The sequence below is a fragment of the Chroicocephalus ridibundus genome, chromosome 1, assembly GCF_963924245.1.
Source record: "Chroicocephalus ridibundus chromosome 1, bChrRid1.1, whole genome shotgun sequence".
Taxonomy (NCBI): Eukaryota; Metazoa; Chordata; class Aves; order Charadriiformes; family Laridae; genus Chroicocephalus; species Chroicocephalus ridibundus.
Window position 1 is genome coordinate 22988056 of NC_086284.1, and position 25114 is coordinate 23013169.

Below are 25114 nucleotides of genomic sequence, written 5' to 3' on the forward strand. Positions count from 1 at the left end.
CAGCTGTCAAAGGACATAAAGGTGATTATCGATAGGAGGCTGCCCATAGGTAAGGGTTTAATGCAAACAGATTTGTGCTGCTTTTCCCTGTAGCCAGTATGGAGTGTTGCTATGTTTGAGCCTCTTCGCACATTAACAATGTGGTAATCAGGAACGCCTCTAAAATAAATTGTTATGTACAGCCCGCCTGTGCATGTGCTCGTGTTTCCACACGTGCGGCTCAGCTGGACCCGCAGGGAGGGAAGTCTCCTGGTCGAACCGCAGGAGAGGGTGTGAGAGATGGCACAGCCATCTTCTCCTCCACCACAGGCTCCTTCTGCCGCTGTGCAAGCCGCAGCCACCCGGGTCCACAAAGGGACATGGCCGCTGCCGTAGTGAATACTCAAATGTCCAACATCCGAAACCTGATCCTGTTGGGGTTTTCTCCTTCTTGAGGGGTGATGAGGTTCCCAATGCCCATCAAAGGGAAAGTCAGGAGCTGCTTACTTGCTGCCTGCCTTGCCTACTGGAATTGGCAGAGGTTGAATTTAGAAGAAACCTCTAAATGCCAAACCTCGAGGTACCGAGGAGGACCCTGGCTTTGCAGCCCAGTGCCCAGTTTGTAGGGGTGCAGAGGGTTGCTGTCTTGCTCTTGCCACTTGCACAAGGGTTGCTCTCCCCACGTGGGATGGTTCCTGGGTGACTCCTGTAAGGTGCGTAGGGCTCCTTGGACCTGGCTGGGACCCTGGACCCCAACCCCATCAGGCTGCAGAGCTCTGCCCTGAGAGCAGCATGCTTGCCGTGCAAAGCAGCAGCAAAAGAGCTGGGTTGAAGCACGTTGCTTTGGGAAAGGGCCGTGAGCTGAGTCCTGAGCAGCAGAGGTGGCCTCAAAGGCACCTGCAGCCCCAGGGCAAGGTGCAAGCTTTGGCCATGGTGGGTTTTGGGAAGCTCCTGGATTAAGCCATGGATGGTGGCTTCTTGGGGGCACTGGGGCTTAAGCTGTGTCTCTTTAGTTGTGTTCAGGCACACCTTTACAACTTAGGTGCTGTAAATGCTTTTCTGCATTTGGGCCTTGGTCTCTGCTTTCCCTTCTCTGTGTATCTATCGAAAAGGACTCTCTTAAGATTTAAAGTCTGTAAAACACATGCACAGAAGTCTGCGTTGTGTAGAGCTTTGTAATAATTAGAAAACGATCCTCACCTAGAAGCTGAGTTTGGTTGGTATGAGTGCTAGTCAAGTCAGAACTGTTGTTACAAAAAAATGTATTAAATTATCATTATAAATTTTTTTTGGTGCCAGCTGAAAAGACTATTTCCAGGCTTATTTTTCCCAGCTTTCCATCAGCTGTTCCATGCTAGAGCTCACCACCTTTTTTCCAGTCTTCTTGCTCAGTCACTTGTGCACTCCTTCCTGAAATGAATATGGTTATCAAGTGGCTGCTTTTTAAGCAAATGCCGTCTATTTAGACCAAACGGATGTAGAGGAGTACAGACAGACTGAATGAGTGGGTGAACTGGAAGGAGTGGGAGTCTGTGGCAGGAGGATTTGATGAATAGTTGATGTCTTTAATGTCTTTAGACTAAAAGACGGAAGACTTAGGCTAGATATAAGGAAGAAATTTTTTACAATGAGGGTGGTGAAACACTGGCACAGGTTGCCCAGAGACGTGGTAGGTGCCCCATCCCTGGAGACATTCAAGGTCAGGTTGGATGGGGCTCTGAGCAACATGATCTAGTTGAAGATGTCCCTGCTTATTGCAGGGTGGTTGGAATAGATGACCTTTAAAGGTCCCTTCCAACCCAAACTATTCTATGATTCTTCAGTGGGTCCTGTCAGTAGGACAAGGCACAAGGACAACCCTAGTAAAGCAAGCCTGGAGGAGTTTCCTTGCCTAACTTCATCTCAGCACGTAGGGTTTGTGTTCCTCTTTGAAGCTCTCTTGGGTTGTGGTTCTGTGATACAAATAATGAACCAAACAAAGGGTAGTAAATCGTATCTTTTTAAATTAGTGAAATGCATCAAGTTCTCCATTCAATGAAAGGACATAGAGATTTTAAGGCCCTAAATTGCATTACAGCCCTGCAAACCAGTTCTAGTTTTCTTTATTTATGTCTCTTGGTTTGAATTAGTGATTTAAGTCCCGTAATATCTTGTGAGCTGCTTGGGAATGATCAGAAATTAAAATATCTGTTTTCAGTTTTAGAATCATAGGATGGTTTGGGTTGGAAGGGACCTCAAAGATTCTAGGCCTCTAGTTCCAACCCCTCTACCATGGGCAGGGATATCTTCCGCCTCCAGGTTGCTCAAAGCCCCATTGCTGTTTTGATTTGGGCAACAAGGCTTTTGGATAATCGTTTTGGCTTCACATAGAGTTATCCACCCTCGGGACTGATTAATGAAATACCCAGCAATACATTTACTTAGCTAAAACTGGGATTATTGAAACGGTTCATTTTGCTAATTGAAAAAGGAGGTACTGATTTCAAGTTGTGAAAATAGTAATTCTTCGAAAAATATTTAAAATTATGTATTATATATAACACAATATGAATTATAAAATATTTTAAAAATTATTTTTGTGTCTATCTATCTTCTTACTGCTTTTTCTTTTCTTTCCATAGGAAAAATTAACCCAGGAGTGTGTATTCAGAGAGCAATTTGAAGAAAACTGGTATAACACATATTCATCAAATCTATATAAACACGTGGACACTGGAAGACGATACTACGTTGCGTTAAATAAAGATGGGACTCCAAGAGAAGGGACTAGGACTAAACGGCATCAAAAATTTACACATTTTTTACCTAGACCAGTGGACCCTGAGAAAGTACCGGAACTATATAAGGATATTTTAAGCCAAAGTTGACAAAGACAATTCCTTCACTTGAGCCCTTAAAAAGTAACCACTATAAAGGTTTCATGCGGTGGGTTCTTATTGATTAGCTGTGTCATCACATCAGCTCCACTGTTGCCAAACTTTGTCGCATGCATAATGTATGATGGAGGCTTGGATGGAACATGCTGATTTTGTTCTGCACTTAAAGGTTTGTCCTCCTGGAGGAGAGCCTATGCCCACTCGCTTGATTTAGTACGAGAGGGAGCGCGAGAGAATGAGTGCGAGAGAGAGAGAGAGAAAGGGAGGGGATGAATGGGAGTGAGAGCGCGAGAGAGAGGAGCCAAGAGGAGGAGGAGGAGGAGGAAGGCCTGATGCATGCTGGGGAATAGACACGCTTTTAAATTTTTGATCAGTTGTACTTCGTCATATATCAGCATAGCTGCCATACTTTGATTCATCAGGATTTTTGGCTGGTGGCCTGCTCAAGTGTACGCTGCATTTACAAAGGCATGGAGGGTGCAGTCTTACTTAAACAAGAGACTTTTCAGTTAATCGCTCTCTGGGTCTCGCCCCACTGAGTTTAAAGCAAAGACCTCTTAGTAAAAAAATAAAAATAAAAAGTTAAATTTATTTATAGAAATTCCAAAGGCAACATTTTATTTATTTTATATATTTATTTATTATATAGAGTTTATTTTTAATGAAATATGTACAGGCCAGATAGGCATTTTGGAAGCTTTAGGCTCTGTAAGCATTAAAATGGCAAAGGCCACTATGAACCTGTGGTAAATTCATGCAAGTAAATATAAAGGTGCATGGATAAAAAAAAAAAAACCAACAATAAAAAGGTAATAATAATAAATTCTAGTGACCCTCATGTACTAAAGGTGACAATCTCTTTTGTGCCCGTTTTATTGTACAAGTATGCACACCACTCATGACACTGAGTCCTCACTCTTCTGACTGCTTGTTTCATAGCTTACCCCCCAGAGGATTAAAGAGAAAACTGGGTCTTCAACTTTTTTTCTGTGTCTGTAATATTTCCTCTCTGATAATGTGACTTCTTACATTGTTGTAAACTTCACAGCTGTGGAAAATATAGGGGTTGGAATATATTCTACTTGTTAAAACTTATTGCAGATTATACCAAAGCTAAATGATAAATATGCTTTTTTTTTTCTTTTTTTCCTAAAGCAGAATGACAGAAACAACATAAGTAATATCAACAAATGTACTAATTTTACGATTCCACAAATAGGACACAATGGTTTCAGAGGGCAAGAACCAGGTTAACAGGATCACTCTTGTAAACATGTTTATTTGTGCACTTGACTATCTACTATGAAAATATACAAGTTCCATAGGGGTCATTGTAACATCTTTTATGGAAAATTGCTTTCAGTGTGAACTGTCATAATACATATTAGCACCCTTCCTAAAGTAAAACTTGCAAAATGAAACTAATAAATCTCTATCAATAATGACAATGAGGGGGACAGTATTAGACTTTTTTTTTTTTTTCCCTAAAATACGTTCAAATATTCATGAACTGTAAGTGAGCTGACAGTGATGTAATATTTAAGGAATTGAATTAATAATATTAAGGAATGTTATGTTAAACACACAAACATGTTGATTAGCAGTTACCGTTTGGGAATTAACCCTTAGAAAGACGCATTTTTCCCCAGTACCCTGAAGGAAAAAAGAGAGAAAAATGACGTAAGGTCCATATGACAAATGCGTTTTGTAGTTGTTTTATCCCTTAGGATTTGAATTCAGCGCCATTAAGTTGAGTGTAGCCTTTGCCATTGGATGTGTCGGGAGCGTGGCTGGTCCTGACTCCCCCGGCTGTCCGCACAGGCAGGGAGGCTCAGTGCCGACAGACTTTGGAGCAGCTACACGTAAAAGTTTGTCGCCCTTTCGTAATTAAGTAATCTTTGCTCTAAGACACTCTTGTCCATGTGATATATATTATTTGAAACGTAATTCTGTTCTGGAATAACCTGTGGCTTGGTGTCCTGAACAAACGTGACCTTTCCGTACTCGGGCGGGTAGGAGGGGCCACGTCTCAACCGGCGATATCAGTAATCTTAAATAAAATGTGGCATTTTATTATAATTGTTTATGGATGATAAAGATACGTAAATTACATTAGTCGAGTTGTAGGATACAGTTAGACATACTTGTCTAGGGACTGTTATTGCCTGGGAATTTACAGCCTTCGACTGCAGACCATGAGTTTGTTTTTAACCCTTCGGAGCCGCTGAGACCTGCGGCTGGTTTGGCTGCTGCGGGTCAACCGGGTGCCGAACCATCTGTCTGGGCAGTACAGAGCCGTGCTGGAACACAGGAGAAGAAAGCGAGCTTCTGGGGAGGACTAGGGTTCATTGCTCAGTGTTAAACAGATCAAACCTACCGCAGAGGAAGGGAGGTTACAGCTTTTTTTTTTTTTTTTTTTTTTTCAGTAAATCTGACATACACCGGGAAATTAACCACAAAGGTTAAAAATACTATGAGTTGAGGCCACGATACTAGGCCACGGTTTGAGTCTTAACGTTGAATCGACTTGGATTTTTAGTCATAGGCAAATCATTACTACTAGTTAACATGTTTTATTTAATTTATTTTTTTGTATTTTTCTAAAGAAAGGATTAAACCCAAGAAAAATGTTATGACTTTATGGCAGTCCATATAAATAAACTGTAACCGATTTACTCAAATAACCCATAATGGTGTGTAAATACTGACTTTATGTAAATATAGAAACGTGTAATTTAACATAGGCATTATTGCAAGACTGGATGGTCCAGGAGCTGGCAGTTTGCCACTCCCTGCAGGTTCACTGGGTCAAATTCAGCCTGTTTTGGGTAGCGAACAACAGATTCTGTTCAGTCACTTGTGTAAAATGAGTTATTTCTGTTTGTTTTCTGGTGGGGGATGGGCAAAGCCATCGTCACTTGGGTGCTGCTTAGCTCCTTTGCCAGGGCGTGAAGGGGTACGGATGCCATCCCGCTCCTTATGTGATCCTGCTAAAACAGGGCCGGAGAGAGCTGACCCGGCAGAGCCGGAAGGCTTGCAGTGCCGCTCCTACCGTGCTGTGGACAAACAGAAGTCTTCATTTTCTAGTGCTGTGCATCTAGTGCTGTCCATCTAGTGTCCTCGAGCACTAAAATTCACTTGAAGAAAGATCTGAGGGAAAAACAAAAGAATAATTGGTGTTATTTACTTGATATTCTGTAATGGTGTGTAAATACATACAGAATTCTGTAATTTGTATAAATACATTGCTATAGAATTTTGAAAATTGGTATTATTTGCTTGATGTCCCTTCAGAGCATCTTCTTATAACCATGCACGTGTGTAATAACGGGATTGCAAAAAGATGTCCTTTCTCATTCCTAGAAAGAGTGTGAGAAAATTCCAGAAAGACCAGAACCATCAATATTTTCTATGTCTTTTTGCTAAATTGGAAAAAAACAGGGGGATAGCTTTTTGGCAAGAATTGCATTAGCATTTCACCTGAAGCAGATCTGTCTGGGCAAGCAGCGTGGGCAAAAAGGTGATGGAGATCCAGAGCAGTGTTATTGTATGGGCTGATTTTGAGCTGCATCTGGTAACGTGTCAGGCAGCGCTCCCAAACTTAGGTGAGGTGCATGAAACCTGGCAAAACTGGGCAGTGCGGAGAGTGGAAAGAGAAAAATCAGAGGAAAAATTGTCTTAAATTGTCTTAAATTGTCACCAATCAGTGCAGAACTTAAACTGCCTGCCTGCCAGCTGGAAGGAAAAAAAGATGCTTTTTGTAAATGATTGGGTGTAACATGTGGAGGCTGAAAATGGGACTGTTTGGTGTAAAAAGTTAGGCATTGCTATTCTCCCCCTGGAAAAAGATAAATATGTGTTTAATAAACATACGAATAGGAGGGAGTTGCTTCCAAGGCAGTCTCTATGTTTCTTGGGAGACAGAATATGGCAGGAGGTAAGAGAAGATGCATCTGTAGCATGTCTTTCAGGCTCCCTTGCATCAGCTTCTTAGCTTATTCTCCACTCTGCACACTTTTGTGTAAAGTAAAAAAGTGAATATAAGGCCCGTCTCTGTTACCCATGGTTATAGGAGTAGAAATAGATGGTCTGAGTGCCACGCTGAATGCCTTTTTGTGTGGACTCCTGTCCCAGCTAGTGAATTCTCACAAGGTCCCCAAGAGGTACGTTAACAAACATGGAGATGGGGATATGGACAAGCTCCTAACAACTGGTGTTTCTTTTGCAGAAATGAGAGGTTTGGGATTCTTTGAAATGTCGATGAAATCTTTGAGACCCAGCCCTTGCTCAAGTAGCTGTGTATGTGTAGGCAGCCGTACTTCTAGGTAGGGAATCCGGGGGAAGAAGTAACCAACAATGTTACCCTGAATTTTTTTCCACACGGTACATCATTCGCTCATCTGAGAATAGAAAGCAGGAAATCTTTGTTTTCCAGACTTTTATCTCTGTTCTTAAACTGTTAGAGCTCTGCATGGGTTGCTCACAGGTCAGTTCTGTCCTGCCTTGCTGTTATCTTTCACCTTACCAAAACACTACAAGATGGCTTTGCCATCCGGCCCCTAAGTAAGTACCAGTAGTATAACCTCGTCTCCTTTTGTCAGGAAGCTGGAAGAGCCTGCCCTAGAGTGTGTTGTGGAACAGTCTGGCATTGTGAAGTGAGCAGGGCACGGCTAATTAGCATCTTAAATTTAGGATTTATAAAATTTGTCCGTCAAGGATAAGAAAGACAATTAGTGGTTACAAAGAATGCACATATTGCGGAAGGTGTCTTGGCAGATCAGTTGCATGAAGTTTGAAAGCAGAAAATGTTTCTTGGTGTTCAGGAAATGTAAAATGAGAATAATAATCAAGTTCCACCTGCAAAGGAGTTTATAAAACCCAGTCTTGTTGCCTTTTTCCCCAATGGTTATATATCTTTAATAGCTTGTGTGCATTTTCTTCTACCTGACGATATTGGAAAAGATTCTTTTGTTTTTCATTCATTATTTCTGAAGTCCAGCTGTCTTTGTATAATTTTTCAGAGTTATTCTGGTCTGAACCCCGGGACAGGAAAGTTGCCATGTGATCCTGGGTTCGGGCAGAGGATCGCACGTGTTACAAAAATGCCGCTGTTGTGCTCAGCATAGCTGGTGTAGTCCATAGGACGACCTTGTCTTATTGTAGCTGCCACACGGAGGCCTGCAACATTATTTGTGCCTTAACACATTGTATGTTGTTGTTATCATGGGAGAGATCCTTTTCAAATTATTCTCAACTCATGCTGGCTTTATTAAACCCACATCTGCCTGTTGAACACACGCTCACAAATATTCTGCTGAGCAGTGTATAAAGTAAATTTTAGCTCCATTGATGACGCAGAGGGGTTTCACCTCATAGAAAAAATAGTAATAACAATAAAATAATTCCCTTTTCCCTTAGGACGAGGGAAGTTATTTTTATGTGCAGTACTCACAAGTAGCAACTACAACATAGTGAAAAGAATTCTGGAATTAGACTGAACTGTCAACATGTTTCTCACATTTCTGTTTTCTTGAGAAATCGCAGACCATCAAATTATGGTGATATGCAAAAAATGCCCTGTAGATTTTTTTTTCCATGTCCAGAGGGCCTGAATTTAGGTATATCTTACTGTTGGAGGCAGTAAGTCTAGGTGAAAAGAGCATTTCTGTAATATGGTAACTCATTCATTTTATTGACAACATCCCCCTCCCCCTGCAAAGTGTAGCTTTAGTTAAAATTATTATTGTTAATAATAATACCCTTGTTGAGAGAGTAGATGTAAACATTGAAACAGTGTCTTCAAGTATTCCCTCACAGCTGTGCTCTTGAATACATACTTCTTTCTTTTATATTTTTTATGTAATATAATTTATATTGCCTTTTAGAAATCTTTATGCTTGTTATGAATGTCCTACAAACATCGACTTGGTTACAGCTGAATTATGTACCTCTGTCTTCTTTGGTCAAGCCAATTTTGTCTTTCTGGATCTCTTATGTTTTGGCAGGCAAGGCAGTAACTTCTCAGCTAGGGTCCTTATTTTTTTTTTTCCCTTCTTCATGCCGCAGTCAGTCTTTTTTATTTATGGACTGTAGTTATCTTCACAAACCTTCACAAAGAACCTGCACGGTAAGGCTGTGCATCCTGTCTTATCTTCATTCCAGAGAAGCAGAAGACTTGTTGGTAATGATCCTCTGTGCATTTTTGTCCTTGAGACATTGTCTGGGTTCCAGATGGGATCAGTGCTCGTATCTTCCTCTTCAGGATGGTTTGGGTGTTTGGGTCTGTATCTCCCCCATTTTCCCAATAGGATAATTAGAAGGTTATTCCGTATATGATCTCAGTTTATTCAGATGTGGCATATCCATTTCCATTTCTCCTTCCACAGAGTTATTCATTGCTATCCATTACGATCAGTTAATATCTATAGTCCATCATAGACATCACCTGATTAACCTGAATTCTCTTCATCCGCCGCTTTGTATTACTTCATGTTTGCAACTCATTTAATCATAATGATTTGACATGTGTGTTAAAGGTGCAGTTTGGTTGTCAATCACTTTTGCTGTAAGACCTGAACTGTTCTCTGAAGAAGGAAAGTCACATACATGTCCCCAGTTCCAGTAAGGATATTTTCCTCACTGGTGCCAGCCCACCTCACTGTCCTTCAGAGGAAAGCAGTTCTTTTGGCCTCCTTAATGTGCATGGTAATTGCTCCCAAATGGCCTGCTGTATCACCTGCTCTCCTGTATTAGCTCTTTTCCTTTTAATAAAAAAACCCCTCTTCCAACCATTTTTCTTTTAGCTGGTTCTTCCTATCACCTTAATCTCCCTGATATCATTTTGTGGTATTTGGGTGTTGAGGCAGATACTGTCAATGAAACCGGTATTTTGTAATTGTTGTGATTAGGTCCAGTGTACTCTCATTACTAATCAAGGCAGTCTTTATCCAGTAAAAAAAAAATAAAAAATTGGAAGAGACTGTGAAGGAAAAGAAAACTGCATGTTGTTATCCCTTATCTCAAGTGGGTTTGAAGGACACATAATGCGAACCTGCTCATGCTGAGATCCCTCTTAAGAGATTTCCATACTCTTAACTGTCTTTCTGGGGTTCTGTAATGTCCTGTTATTTTCCAAGTGATATTATCTGCCATCCTAGCAAAAGCTTTTTTCAATGTCTATGAAGTTCATGTACAATAAACTCCTTGAATGCTCTGCTAAGAGCATGTTCTTACACACTGCCATGGCCACTGACAACTTCTGTTTCTTGAGATCAGCCTGCTCTTTTCCAAGCCAAATGTCTCCTGCTTGTTTCAGCCTCCATAACAGTGTGCCTGCCAGGCTGCCGCTTGCTATAGAAAGGAAGATGCTGTCTCTTGGTTTGTTTTTCTTCACAAGGAGTTTCTTCAGGGAGAGACCATGTTCCTTGTTCTGGGACTACATGAAGGAATTCATATTTGGCTTCAGTAGAATTTGCACCTCTTATCTTTCCCACCTCAGCCCATATTCCACGCACTTAATTAATGTTTCTATTTTTATGGCCTTATTATCTATCTGAAAACTGCACTGCTGGTGTATGCCAGAAGGCTGTTCTGAGCAGACTGGTGTTTTCCTCCTGGGCTATCTTCGTGGTGGTACATACACACACAGGTACACTGCATCTTCTCCCAAGGATGGCTAGAAGCATCTCGTAGTGTTCCTTCTCTTTAAGACAAACAGGCCTGCTTGGTTAGATTAAGGTAGGATACCCCATCCCAGGAGTATCCCCAGTCTCCTGCAGCAGCATCAGGGAAAACAGGCAAAGTTCTTGTCTCAGTTGTCAGTAACTCTCTTCATTATACAAACCTGGTGGCTGTGACATGTTAAAAAGAAAATAAAAAAAATCTAGATGAACAACAGGCTTGAGAGTAACTGCAAACCAGTTTATTTCCAGTTCTTCTTTTGCATTACTTAAATAACGAATTAAAAATCAGCTGAGATAGATAGTCTTGAGCTGAAAATCTGAATTCGAAGCCGTGTTACTTGTAGTCATAGTTTCAGTTTTGATAATAATCAGGTTACTGCTCCACAGCTCATGAAGCAATGTGCCGCTGAACACCCATGTTTTTCTTGATGGAAAATGTGATTTGTTCGCAGAAATGTAGTCTTGGAGACCATATTCAGCTGTTACATGGGTATGTAGAGCCTCTAATGCACAGTAAAAGTGCTTACTACCCACCTGCTACAGATGCCCATTAAACGTTCCCCTCAGCTGCCTGTCGCCCAGCTGCAGGGTTGAACTTCCACCGGGGCAAAGTGCTTGCTCCGACAGGCTGAGGCACTTGTCTGCATGCAGGGAAAGCCTCTCTGAAACAGGGGAAGCCACGTCCCTCTGGAGAGGAGAGAGAGGCAGCAAAGAGAGAAGTGGAGAAAGCAGGGTTCATCTAAGAAGGGGTGCAAGGAAGGTCCTGGGTGTGCCAGGGGAAAATTAGCAGGCTGGAAGCAGGGGCACAGACATACATAACACAGAAATACAGATTTTTCTGTTTCTTCTCCCTGCTTTGCCTGTGTGCTGCCCCTTTTCCCCTAAGCGCACCCACTCTTCTTCACTTTCCAGCTATCATGAGTTGTAGTTGAAGTAACTGATGCAACTTGAGGTCATGCATTGCGCACCTTTCATGAGTGATCCATCTTAAGGGTTAGTTCCATAATTCAAGTGGCACTAAAAGGATTCAGAACACGGAAGAGGGTTTGGTTTGCAAGCAGGCCTGCCTTGCTGGCATTGGGGGTTAGGGGGTTAAAAGGCCCTTCCTCCATATGCCGAGGTCTGTAGCAGCCTCGCAGTTGACACCAACGGGTACTGCAGAGCCTGGTCTGCGGAGGTGTGTGCTGGGCAGTGGTGGTGGCAACAAAGGTGTCTGCTGAACAGGGGCCATGCCTGATGTCAGGACGCATCTGTGCTCCTTCTTTGAAAAATCCTCAAGTGGCCAAAGGCAGCTACTGAAGGTGCGGGCAATCTGTTCTTAATTTATCGTCAGATAAACGAGTTTAGAGCTAAGCCCTGGCTTGGAAGAAACAAAAATCTGTACGATCAGTATAACTGATGCAACTAAGGAGTCAGGTTTAATAGTGAGAGAAGGTAGGATAGCCTTGAAGTTTTCCTTTATTCCATAGTACTGCTCATCACAGACATGAATCAATGGTTTTTGGAGAGGTGTTCCTCTTGCTAGGGTCATGCTCATTCAGTGCTTGGTCTCCAGCAGCCAGTTAAGATGTATTATTTGAGCTATAGTCTGCTGTAGAAATAAATACACAGGATGAAAACAACATTGTGAACATCACATAGGGTGAAAATAACATAAAAATAATATACAGTTAGTTCTAGATTGGCCTGAATCAAAAATCAAATATCTGAAGTAGGACATCTTAGTAACCTCAGGCTTCTTCCACCACTGCTGATGTTGGGACCTGCTGCTTGTCTCTGTGGGCAGCAGCAGAGAGGGGGACACTCTCCCTGCCCTTGACTCACCCCTCCTGGTGTGCTGGGGGTATTGGCTGGTACAGAAGGGACGCGGTGGACCTGTGCATCAGAGGAACCAAGGACCAGCTCTCCCAGCCTCCATGCACTGGAGTGGCACTGGTGGGCAGGACCAAGGCCATTTCAATGCTGGCATCAATGCCTGAGCTCTCTCTCAGCAAAAGTTCCCTAGATTTTAGAATTAACATCCAGTTTTAAAATGAGGGTTTCTCTTAGAGTTAAAATTTGATTAAGAAAAATAGGCAATTTTATGTCACATCATTGTTATTTTTTCAAGCTATCAGGCATGTCTCCAGACCAAGGAGTTGTTTCCTCTTTTCTTTGTATCTTACCCTTCCTAGTGAAAACCAGCCAAACAGCAGCTTTCCATGAACTGTCTCTGCCTCTTCTCCTTACCAGTCTCAAACTGAAAATGTGTGTCTGCAGGTAATTAGGGTGGACAGGGCTTTAATCAAGTCCATAAGACTAATGCCGAAATTAGGGCCTTTAACAGAAGTCCATTGCAGTGTGGTTCTTCTAGGAACAAGGCAGAAGATGAGAGGTTAAGGAAAAAAGCTGGCACTTTGACTTGCTTCTGCCTCCCAAAAGGGCAGAAAGAGTCCCTTTATAATCTCCAAACACTGACTATCAAGTACATCAGTGTCTTATCACTTGAGGTGGTAACTGGCTATTGAGCTGGAAGGAAAATGCTTCTGCTTTCACCTCTTCTTCCCAGAGGTGTTTTCTATGATGCTGGGAAATATCAGAAGCACAGAGCTTGTCACCTGTTGTGTTTTATAGAAGATCCAGACAATGAATTCACCTTTCTTAAATTGATGCTCCTGGCCAAAGCAAACAAAGAAACTACCTTTAGATATTAGCTGAAAAGTCGCATTTCTGGTATTGTTTCCTCATCAGGAGCCACAGCTTACATCGATCTAGTAGTACTCACTGCCCCTCTGTTCACCTCCTGTAAGAGCAGGCAATTCATCTATTGAACCTTATGTTGCTGCTCATGCTCTGACCATGAAGCTTCACGCTGTGTTCCTGCCCTGGCTAAAAGGTGTGTGTTCTCCATGACGCAGGCAAAGATGTTGCTCATCCAAACAGAACGGCTCCTGTTGAGATGCACAAGAACCTTCTTCTTCCCTTTCCCCAATATCCAAAGAAAGCCTGGGCCAAGAGTCTGACATTTAAACTGGTGGAAATACAAACTCACTCCGCTGAGGTAACAGCAGGATAAATCAAACTCAAAGGCTGGGATTGGCTCTGTGTCTTCTACACAGCTCGGCTGAACTGGCAGTGCTTTAGCAGCTCACCTGCAGCCGTTCTTGGGAAGCGAAGTCACAATGCAGCCACCAAACTGCCCCACGTGAATACGCTTGAAAATAGATGATTGTCACCCTGCCTAAATAGGCTAAGGCTCTTTGTGTAGCAACAGAGCTGAAGGGCCCTTGATCTCTAATAGTAAACATTTGTTTTGATAGCAATCTTAAGTATATCAGACTGTGAGATTTGGAGCAGAACTTGGCCCTGAATTGCTTTGAAAATCACAGGGAACCACATGCAACTGCCTGCTCCATTTCACTTCGAGGAGGAAGGATTGCACTAGTCATTGGTTCCGGAAAGACATGGATGGGGGCATCTCCAAAAAGTGTGAAAACACACAAGTAGTTCCCATTTCGTGACTAGTGAGTTATACAGGAGTTTTGGAAATAGCCTGCGCAAACCGAATCGTTGCAAGGCAACTGGAACAGCAGTTGATGAGCCAGTACCTGAATGCGTATTGTAATTTTGGGAGGCAGCTGTTTAAAACTGCAACCACACAGTCCGTGTTTGACTATATGCTTAATGAAAATGTGAAAAAAACATTATATGCTTAATGAAAACTTATTCAATTTCTGAAGCTAAACAAAATTGGGGTCTACAGGAAGGATGGGGAGGGACTCTTTATCAGGGAGTGTAATGATAGGACAAGGGGTAACGGTTTCAAACTGAAAGAGGGGAGATTTAGATTGGATATCATGAAGAAATTCTTTACTGTGAGGGTGGTGAGACACTGGAACAGGTTGCCCAGAGAAGCTGTGGATGCCCCATCCCTGGAAGTGTTCAAGGCCAGGCTGGATGGGGCTTTGAGCAGCCTGGTCTAGTGGGAGGTGTCCCTGCCCAGGGCAGGGGGTTGGAACTAGATGATCTTTAAGGTCCCTTCCAACCCGAACCATTCTGTGATTCTCTGAAAATAAATCTAAAAAATTCACCCCAAACTATGGTACTGAAATAAAGAAGTGCTGGAAAGAGTTATTGCCCTTTCAAAGTTTTGGCTTTGAAATTTTCCCTAATCTTTTAGGGGCTGAGCATTCAGTGCCAAACCTCTTGTAAGATCCGTAAAAAACAGCTCACTTGCTCCTGAAGTCTCTAAGTCATTGGAAAATTGACTTAAACCGCAACCAGTAAAATGAATAGCTACTTAGTGAGCTGAAGTGGAAGGGTCTGAATGACAGCGACTCTGCCATTTGGACCTTTCCGCTTCAGCTCACTAAGTAGCTATTTTATTTACACAGTCTTGGAAACCCCTTGGCTTCTCCTTGATTTATTTTCTGCACCCATCTTGGCTCAGGTCTCATCATCCCTGTCCTTCAGGTCGCTGTAGGATGCTCATCTGCCCTTGCAGGTCATTTGTTGTAACTGTCTTGGTAACTCTCCAGTTTAGACCTTCTCTGGTTTCTTGCTATCTCTCTTGAACTGTATGTGTGTGGTGCAAAACTGGGCACAGCATTTCTCATTTTTTACGCACTGCAGACATGCCCTGTCTCCTTTATTAAAAATAAAAGGGCTCCAATGAGCCAAGTCCCTTTCATACCACGAGATGCAATTATTGAACCCTCATCCTCCTCCTTGTCCCTGCTTTAAAGTATTAGATTAGAGCATCATGTCCAGTTATTTAAGCATATCAAAAGGTGGAGATCTGCTAGAAGTGCTTGGTTGACAGGACTAAATCTCTGCACTTGCTGCAGAGCGTGGTGCAGCAGAGTGTGTTCTTCCCAGCCCCTTCAGAGCAAAGTGACCTTCAGTAGCAAAATCCTTTCTCTGAAAACAAAAAACATTCATTTGGAATTTTAATTAATCTACAGCTAGCAGGCTTGGTTTTAATTTGTGTTTATGACAACACATATTGGAGGAGAAGCAGTTGAAAAAGGGTCCATACTTACCGTGGAAACTGGACCAGGGGGATTTTAGGGGGATTTTTCCCATTTTATTTCACTTGCCTTGGTTTTACTGGAGTTTTTGAAGTGCTGCTTTGTCGACTGACCTGTCTGAATTGCATGAAAATGTATCTGAAAAGCAAAGTACAGAGAAATAGATCAAAATATAATTTCCCTTCATGTGACATTTACTGCTTTAATGCTACAGAAACTTGCTCGCTCCACACTGCAGCTGGTGGGGAGGCAGTAGCTGTGAGCCTGAGCGCGTGGCACCGAGGTGGGCAACGCTGCTGCTCTCAGAGCCTGCTGGAGTGAAACAGGCTCACTGGTATGCAGGGAAGGCCAGCACGCAAAGTGGTCCCCAACACCCAGCCCCCCTGGACCAGCAGTCCCAGAGGAGCACCGAGGCAGAGCCGGCAGCTCCTGTGGTAGGGACGCAGCTGTGGCATCGTGGGGGCATTGGGAAAGGTCCCTCAGGCTTGGAGATGGGCTTCACCCTTTGCTTGCCTTTCTTTTGGCTGCCAAAAACTACCTACCAAGGCTGATGATTTGGCCCTGGAGGTCAAACATTGTGACAGCTGCCAGGCATAACACTGGGTCTTGTTTGATGCGCCAGGTTTGATTTTTCTTTGACTGCTGCTGCAGTGAGTAAGCAAAAGCAGAGCTCCTGACCCCGAGAAGGACCAGCAGCGTGAATCGGGATTCAACTAAGCAAGTTCCCCGCTGTTAGGTAGTTGCCGTTCTATAAACTCAGCTTCCTCTCCTGCTGGGACAGAGGAAGAGGAAAATTAAGCAAAAAGTTCTGCTGCTGTAGGTACTGTGTGTTTTCAGCATTTCTCATCCTCCCCAAAGAGTTTTTTCTCCTCTCTAATTCCTGGTGTCCTAACCAAGACAGATAGAGAAACATACTCGAGGGGCAGCACCGCTCCTGACTGGGTACAGCTTATCAGGCAACCCGGGCGAGCTCAGCCACTGTTTAGTTTTGTTGATTAGGCCGGGGACTGTCATAATTCTATGCCTCAGACAGCAGTGACCACCCGAGCAGGCTTTAGCAAATAAAATACCACAAATACATTCTGAAAAATGTGAACATAATACTCATGAAGGACTATTAATGTGTGCAGAAACTATGCAGGCTGCAAATACACCTTCGTCCTGACCTACAGCATTCCTCTTACTTTAGTCCTAATGGGGACGGCCAGTTATGGTTTTATGATACAGATTACGGGTAATCGCCTTTTGCTGTTTATGCCAATCAGAATTTTGCTGTTGGCTTCAGCAGGGTCTGAGTTTCTCCTTTTGTGTCTAAAAAGAGGGAAGCTGTACAGGTTACTTTACTAAATACTTTCATTATAAATATACACAGAGGTCAGGCTGTTATTTCAAACTGGTGCATATATTTTTTGAACTTGACGCACTATATCTGAAAATGCGTACCACAGATGTGAAAAAACTTCTTAGGACATTGTGCAGCAACTAGGATTATTTCTTACATTTTTTACATTTAAAACCCTCTAAAATGAAAAAGCTCCATCTCAGAGGCAATGGAGTCCTCATTTGCTATTCGTGGAAGAACAACAGTAACCGAAATCTTCCATGGGGAAACTTCAGCACAGCTAGACAGTTCAAGAAGAGAGTCCTGTGTGGAAAATAGATTTTGGATACGTAACATTTGGATGATATTTAAGTTAGACATTTTCAGTAAGACTGGAGTCTGAGCTCATGGAAGGCCATGCACACTACTCCCATTTTACATACCTTTTTCTTCCACAGGGGACAAAACAAGATGGAGAAATTCAAGGCATGATTTAGGGAGCTCCTGCAGCCCACAGGGAGGCCCAAAGGACTGAGTGGCAAAATGTTGAATCGTTTTGTCATTCTTATCATGGCAGACCAGAGTGAGTTACTGTGCAAATCTATGAGTCTGATAACTCTTGTTGCTGCTGAGCGATGTTATTTTAAAACTGGAGGAAACAGGAGGTGGCATTTCCCCCTCACAGGCTGAACAGTTATGTTAAGATGGGAACCATCTGAACATGGCAGCGGCGCATCTGATGTGTCCTACTTTGATGCCATTTCAAAGGCAAAAAAGGAAATTCCTTTTCTGATGCAAAAACGGAAATGCAGGGAGCTGATACCTGCCCGTCTGGAGCCTGAGTTACACAAAGAGTTCAGTGCTACAAACAGTTCATTCCTTCCAGCTCCCTGGAAGAGATTGATTTATCTTCTTTCATTTTTCCATTTGACAGCATCTTTCTACCTTTAGATTATTGTTAGCATAGATGTGGTATTTCCTCTATGGGATCATCAAGTTTTACCTCTGTTCACCTACTACCTCCAGCTAGACGGACAGAAAGATGGACACCTGGGGTGGGAGTTCCCCCTGCCTCATCCTGATATGAATCAAGAAAGCTTTCCTGCACCCACTGCTTACAGCACTGTGAGATTTTCCCCAGGGGAAGAGTAGCTCGATGACTTTCCTGAAGCTATTCACCCCTTACTTATTTGACCTTTCCAATGCAAGTGTTCCTCCTAGAGAGTATCTGTCCCCGAACCACCAGTAACACTTATGCTTTCAGGAGAAGTGGCGGCAGGTCGCTGTTTCTAAGAACACCACACTTGCAAATTCCTAGAACACTTTTGCTCTGTGTAAGTAAGCTGGGAACGTTGTTTTGCTAGACAGAGTATGTGAGTGACAACCCGATGCCCATCTACTCAAGTCCTCTGGAATGTGAATAGATTTCCAGCACGGGGCTGAATACTTCTGTTTATTAACTTAGTGGAAACCACTTGGCATAGGAACACGTTCGAATCATGATGCAGGCGTTTGAAATTAATACAAAGCACTCACGCTGGCTGGGGATCCAGCTGCTGAAAGGACCCATGAAACCAAACTGGTTTTTTTTCAGATTTGTTCACTAGACAAAGTTCTAGAAAGTCAGTGCTGCAGATTTTTCATTTCTACTCTGTCAAAACTGATCATGAAAGTTATCTGTCCCAATGTACCAAAATATTTCTAGCCCAGACAGGTTATGCAATGCTGAACCTCAAAATGCAGGAGATATCTAATTAATCAAAATAATTTCTCAACATTTTTGTCGTGTTAAATTGTGTCAAGTATCAACAATTTCCTGGAATTTAGAAAGATTAATATTCAAGAAAGCTGCCATGTTTCCTCTCACTCCAAATCTAAGTGGCTTTACCGAGACCCCGTTGCAGGCAGAACCTGCCTGTGCAAATGGCCACTGAAGTGCAGGCATGGCGAGAACTTTTATGTTCAGCTTCTTCAAGTTCACAGGAACCTGGGTTTTTGTGCTTGACTGGCATAGGGACACAAAAAAGGACAAATAGGAACCTTCCTAATTTAGGTTTTGTGAACTACGGATGTTTATAACACTAACCGTCTGCACCATGTAAAATCTATTTTAATGTATTCCTTTGTTAAGAGCGTACACTTTAAAGTAGGACTCCTCCAAGCTCCCTTAATGCTCTCAGCTCCCGTTCTCAGTTTAACTCCACTTTAGCTGCCGCAGCAGCTCTGAAGCTGAGGACTGACCACGATGCTTCTAGTTCGGAGTTTCAGGGTGCAGCCTTGGAAATGTATTGAGATCTGAAGCTTGGAGGAGAAAGCACGATGATGCTGGAGCAGGATTAGGGTAAAAACTGGTAGTTCATGAACTGCTGGCCAAAGTGAATCCATTTTCTCCACTGAAAGATTTCATTTTGCATCAACTTACTTATAGCTGATCAGAGATCTTCAAGGTTTCCCAAGGTCTGAATTTTCGCTTTAAATTTCAAACAAAAGTGCATATAATTCCATAAGTTTTTAGGTAATCCGTAGAATTTTATATGTGAGCTTCAGTATCATGAATCATGGTCTCTCAGAAAGCTGTTTTTAAATAAAATTCAGCTACAAAGAAGTGCTACAGATGGATTTTTATTTTTTTAACTAGATCTAAAAATAACTTCATACACAAGTGAATTGATGGTGTTATAATTTGAAAAGGAAAGAGAAGCCCAGTGTAGGAATGGCATTCTGGTGGGGCTGGCCAGATGAGAAATTAAGGTTACAGAACCAAGAGTAAGAAAATTATCATCTCCTTTCTTCTCCTCACTGTCTTACTCTCTGGCTGCATGAGACTAGGGAATTGGAATAAAATGAGAAACCTGTCAATCTGCAGGGTGTCCTATACTTGACATTGGTTAAGACTGAAGAGGTTTATCTGCAGTGCTGAATGAGCCGAGTGGGATAACGAAGGGTACGAACATCTGAGCATTTTACATCCTGCTTTTCTCCACAATGGGTTCCAGGATGACTTTGGGGAGAGCCCAGTGTTGTCTTTGTGGCCAAGCATGTCAGAAGCTACTGCAGTGGTTTGTAGGCACTTTTTTTCCCTAAGTGTTTCTAAGCAGCTGCATAAAGAAACAAGGCAAGAAATCATCCTGGGGGGGAGGGAATGGAGTAGAAGTCCCTCTGCCACCGGTGTCAGCTGTGGGTTTGGACAACCCCTGCAGGTAAAAGGGGCTCAGCTGAGCAACCTCTGTGCTGCTGCTCCTCTTCTTTGGACAGGCTTTCCCCTATCTCCTCAGCACGCTTTCATAAATAATTACAGAAAGGAAACTAAGATGAGTATGTGCTTCTGCAGCATCAGCTCAGTCTGGTGTTATACATCATTCCCTTCTTGCTTATGTGCTGACCTGTCAGTGTAAGCAGTAGGTTGTTTTTATATTTAGAAAGTAATGTATTAGCCGAGTGGCAGTTTGTCTGGCACGTGGTTTGCTATCTTTCTTTGTCCAGCTTTGTGTAATTCAATTTTAGGAGGCAGCAATTTCCACCTTCAAAAGAGCATCTCCGCAACGTTTCCTCCAATTCCCATTTGTTAGAGGTTTTTATCAAAGAAAAGGTTCCTGCTTGTTGTGCACAGCTTGCCCAGTACAAGCTTCCTTCATTGCCTCTAAAAATGTCAGATTGACTCCAGGGGAGCTGACACAGCATCCAGAGTGTCGGCCTGTACCCAGCTGCAGTAACACCATCCCCTTTGCCATAAATACTGAAGTATTGAGAACTTCATTAGGGCTCCTGTAAAAGCAGCCAAGAGCCACCAGAGAAATGTGGGCGAACAGTCCAGTTTAATATTTTTTAGATTGATAACCTGGGAGAAGCCTCATTGCTCCTGGTGGGTGTAACATGGTGTAATTCAAGCTTAACGTGAGAACGAAGTCGCTTTTGCCTTACAGATTGCTAAAGTACCAGGAGCTGCCCAAGAGGCTCCACGTCCCTGTTGGGCTGGTGGGAAGGGGCTGACGTTAGGCAAACCTGTGTGCTGGGAGCTCTCTGTATGGGACAAGGAATGGAAACTGGAGGGGAGCAAGTGGAGAAGGGAGCAAGGGCTGTGGGTGAGTGGGGAAGCCTTCGAGGGACCGGGGCAAGACACACTTTGGGGTGGTTTGGGGGATGGAACAATCACTGGGTCAGTGACCAAAGAAACCAGTTCCTGAGGTTTGAGTCCTGCTGGGTTCAGGGCAGCAGGGCTTATGGACAGTCTTTAAATAAACAGGATTACAGCAGAAAATAAAATAAATCCTTGTTTGCGTCATTCTCCTCCCAATGGAAACAACATGCAGGATGCTGAAATTTGGCTACTTACTTGGGTTGCAAAAAGGCTGGGTACAAAACAACAGCGGAGGGAAAGGGGATATTCAGAGATGGCAAATTCTTTAGAAATGGGGTGTGAAGCAGAAATAGTGAATCTACGGGGGAGGAAGGGGAATTTTTTCCAGTAACTGTTAACCATAAAGTAAAATTGAAAATCATTCCTGTATCTTTTGTACACAGAGGAGAGCTGTGACCAAGCTATTGGCAAGAGGATATTCCAGTTAGCCGGTTTTCAAACCACAGATACAATTATTGTGGAGACATTTGTAAGTCTGTAAGAAAAAATGGTGTTCATAAGATAATTAGCTCTGCCTTCAATCAGAGCGTATTCTTTTCCAGAATGAAATATGTGGCCTGTCACAGTGAGAGTCGAGCTGGCACTGTCATCACAGAGAACGATGGGGCTTTTGGAAAGAACTTTCTCAGACGCGTGTGGGTGTAGGTCCCGCGGATGCCCAGCTCGAGACAGCTCCGTCCGCTGTGCCGGGCGTCGCGGGGAAGGCAGCAGCGGGGTCTGCGCTCTGCCGGAGCTGGATGGGTTCCCCCATGCAGCAGCAAAGCGCAGCAGAGAGCTGCAGTGCAGCACAGGGAAGGCTGCACCAGCCAGGGTGAGAGCAAGCACAGGGAAAACGCACCTGCGAGTGACCCGGTTGACTTACACTCAGCTTACCTGGCACCCATCTCGCTTTTCCCCCTGTGCGGGGCATTTTCGCCCATATCGTGGTGGGTTAAAATACTGCCATCCTGACATGCTGAATGTACTAATCCTGCCGTGGGGGGTGAGATGCTGCAAGCCGGGCTGGACTGCTAGTGCTTCCCAGAAAGGTGGTAGCTGACAGCAGGCAGCAGTGCCAAGTGTTATTTCTCAGCCTTTAATAAAACTGTGAGATTCCTTTTACAGCTGTGCAGTCCTGGAGAAGCTGGAGGCTTGCATGGATTTACACGATGGCAGAGTTTGTCCCTGGGCGTATAGGAGGGGGAACTGTTAGCATTCTTGTACAAAGAATATGACCAGAGACAGCTGGCAACCTATTTCTGGTACTCACCACTTCAGTTTCTCAGATGACATCTGAGAGCACCTACCAGCATTTAATTCTCATTAGTACATTCTCGACAATTTTTGTAGTTTGCATGATGTGCGAATTCTGCGCCTCTTTTCCTTCACTACGCGTTAGGAAAAAAACCGTCATAGAAGACACCCATCCAACTGTTTTCTCCAGCCATGTAATTCCCATTGCTGTGTGCTTTGGTTTACACGCAGCCATCACTGCCTTTAAATAGATGGTGTAAAGATTACTCCACCCTCCCCTTCCTTTGTTTCTCTGCTCTAAACATAAAGAAGTGAGGAATGAGCCAAAAACTGCCTCTAATGCCACAGTATATAAAGGATTTGTGGCAGCAGTCAATAAACTAAAAAATCTTGAATGCTATGATTTAAAGTAGTATAATAAGGGTTGTCTGGAGTTTACCAATATATGATCCAGGGGAAAAAATAGGAGGGAGGTGGCTCACGCTGTCTGCTTTAGGCTATGTCAGGCTTCAGACTGAGGTGCAATTCAGTCTGCTCCAGGCAGGTACCTCCAGGGCACGCCCGAAGTGAGATGGAGACCCTTTCTGGAGAACAGCCCTGCTTTGGAGAAAGGGATGGAGGCAGCCGTCCCTGCCAGCTTTCTGGGGAGGAGGAGGGGAGGAGAGACTCGGCTAATGGATGATATCCCCGGTGGTTTCTGTCTGCAGTGAGATGGAGGAAGGCAGCTCGTCCTGGCGATGAAAGGTCATGTCACTGTGCTGGCGAGGAAGAAACAGAATGTCCCCCAGATCGAGGGGGAGGATAATGCGCAGGTGGGCGGTGAACAGCCGTGAGCTGGATGGGGGTAGCTATCGATAAAGGGACCAAATGTATAACCAGTGCATGAAGGCTATCTGGCTTTCAGAAATGATCCGTTTTTCTCTCCAGCTTTCGCTGTTCTTTGTGAGGACTGTGCTTTCTCTGCTTCTACTTCTTTCATTTTACACTTTCGCTTCAGGCTTTCCCTAAATTCAGCTTTAGTCTTGGAAAAGAGAGAGGAATAATTAATTTCAATTCAAATGTGAGCTTGTGAGCGAAAGAGGACTTCTGCAAATACATTAAGTCTTCAGATCGAGCTAGAGTTCCGTTTTTCAGCAGTTTCCTATGCTGAGCCTGCCTTGAGGCTGAAGACCTCTCATCTTAGGAACAAAGATGGGAACAAATGGGACAGTATCACACATTCATCCTACCTTGAAGAGGGACCCCTGGTAGCATGAGCCTTCATAAGCTAGAGATACGCGTTTCTATCAAACAGTACAGTGAGTTTCTTCTTAGATTTTGGTGAATATTTTTGGTCTCTGACTAAAACGAAGAGAAGAGAGAAGTTTTTCTTACAGCAGAGAAGCAGTAAGGAAATAATCTCCATTCTGGCTGGTATAAAACAGAACTAAAAAACTTAAGAAGTCACTCTGGTGCATGGCAAGAAGAAAAGCAAGCCCATCTCACGTCTATCAAGTTTTCCTCCTACTTCCATCCTCCAAGATCGACCATGACTGCAAAGGAGACCTGGCCTATGCCGCAGGAGTGGAAGATGGTTTCAGACCTTTCCTGGCAAGTATGTGCCCTTTGCAGCACGTCAGGTACCCCAGAGCCACACTGCTCTGCTGCAGCACTAAGCAGGAACGATGGTCGAGGACTTCAGAGCTGTGCGCAGCAACCCCTGGCCTCCCCGCTGGACACCCATGCAGGGTGCGTTCCTGTGTCTCCTGTGGCACCCATGATGGGGATCTCAGGCTGCTGTTCCGGGACGCTGGCTCAGCCTCCTCTGCCCAGGCATGCTTTCCCTACCTGGACTCCTCCGTGTGGAAGTGTGTTTGGGGGAAATTCCTGGACTCTGAAACAACGTTACAAAACCCTTCACGCTGTGGCTAAAATTGTACTAGTTTCCTCCTTCCCTATTTTTTTAGGAAATAAAGAGAGAAGTGGCGGAGCACACCTCAGCTAACAAGCAGCAGGAGCAGCACCCGTCCGGGTGTGGATGCTCACAGGATGCAGCAGTACAGCATCTGGGAGCTCGGTGGGGAGACTGCTGCCATTTGGCTCTGCCCCGGCATGGGTATGGGGACGGGCAGTATGGGGGCATGTGGGGACACCTGGGGGATGGATGTGGGGACACCTGGGGACACCTGGGGACACATGGATGGGAGCAAGGGGCCTGAGGCAACACCTGAGCTGCTGCTGCAGGAGCAGCAGGGCCGTGGCACAGCTTGGTGTTGGCAGGAGCCAAACTGGATAGTGGGCACCAAGGGCATCAGTGGGACCCTTATCTTCAGAGTCTTGTTCTGGGCTGTCCTCGGCACCGGGTTACACAGTGTGTTGGTCTTTTGTCAGAGCTTTCTACAGCACAGGATAATGACCTCTTTATTTCTGGTTTCCAAGACTTGTGCATGGCTTGGAGAGCAGCTACGATGGGGGCCAGAGCAGAGGGGTCAGAGGCATTGAGGCAGTTGCCTTAGGATATGTTGCTCTATGACACCCGATCCAGCCCCTTTAAAGGGCTTTGGGCACAGCTGGACTCTCCCCAGGGGCTCACGCCCCACCAAAACCCACCCCTTTGAGACTCAGCCCTTCAGCAGCGCCTTTGCTGGGAACCACTGTGTGTTCCTCAGCGAGGAAAAGTAGGCTCCAGGTCCCAGGGTGAGCCCAGTGTCGTGTGTGCTGATTTCCTCCTGTCGGAGAAGGAGACATGATACACTTTTGAGCTGAGAGTGCACAGGATGGGCAATCCCAGCTTCTGCATGGGGAGAGAAGGGCAGTGCGCCCTCCCAGCCCCCAGCATCAGGCTGTGGAGGAGGGAGCAGAAGCCTGGCTGCTTAGAGGTTTTGGAGTTATTCTGG

General features: G+C 44.1%; 1 protein-coding gene across 3 annotated transcripts in view; it reads left to right on the top strand.

Moving 5' to 3' along the window:
* FGF9 (fibroblast growth factor 9) overlaps positions 1 to 8393 on the top strand; it is a 62137-nt gene extending 53744 nt beyond the window's left edge. For all 3 annotated transcript variants that reach the window (XM_063331192.1, XM_063331180.1, XM_063331187.1), the window contains one exon: positions 2601 to 8393. In XM_063331192.1, the coding sequence (XP_063187262.1) occupies positions 2601 to 2846 (246 nt within the window). In that variant the 3' untranslated portion in view covers positions 2847 to 8393. The remainder of the gene's footprint in view (positions 1 to 2600) is intronic.
* The last annotated feature ends 16721 nt before the right edge of the window (positions 8394 to 25114 follow it).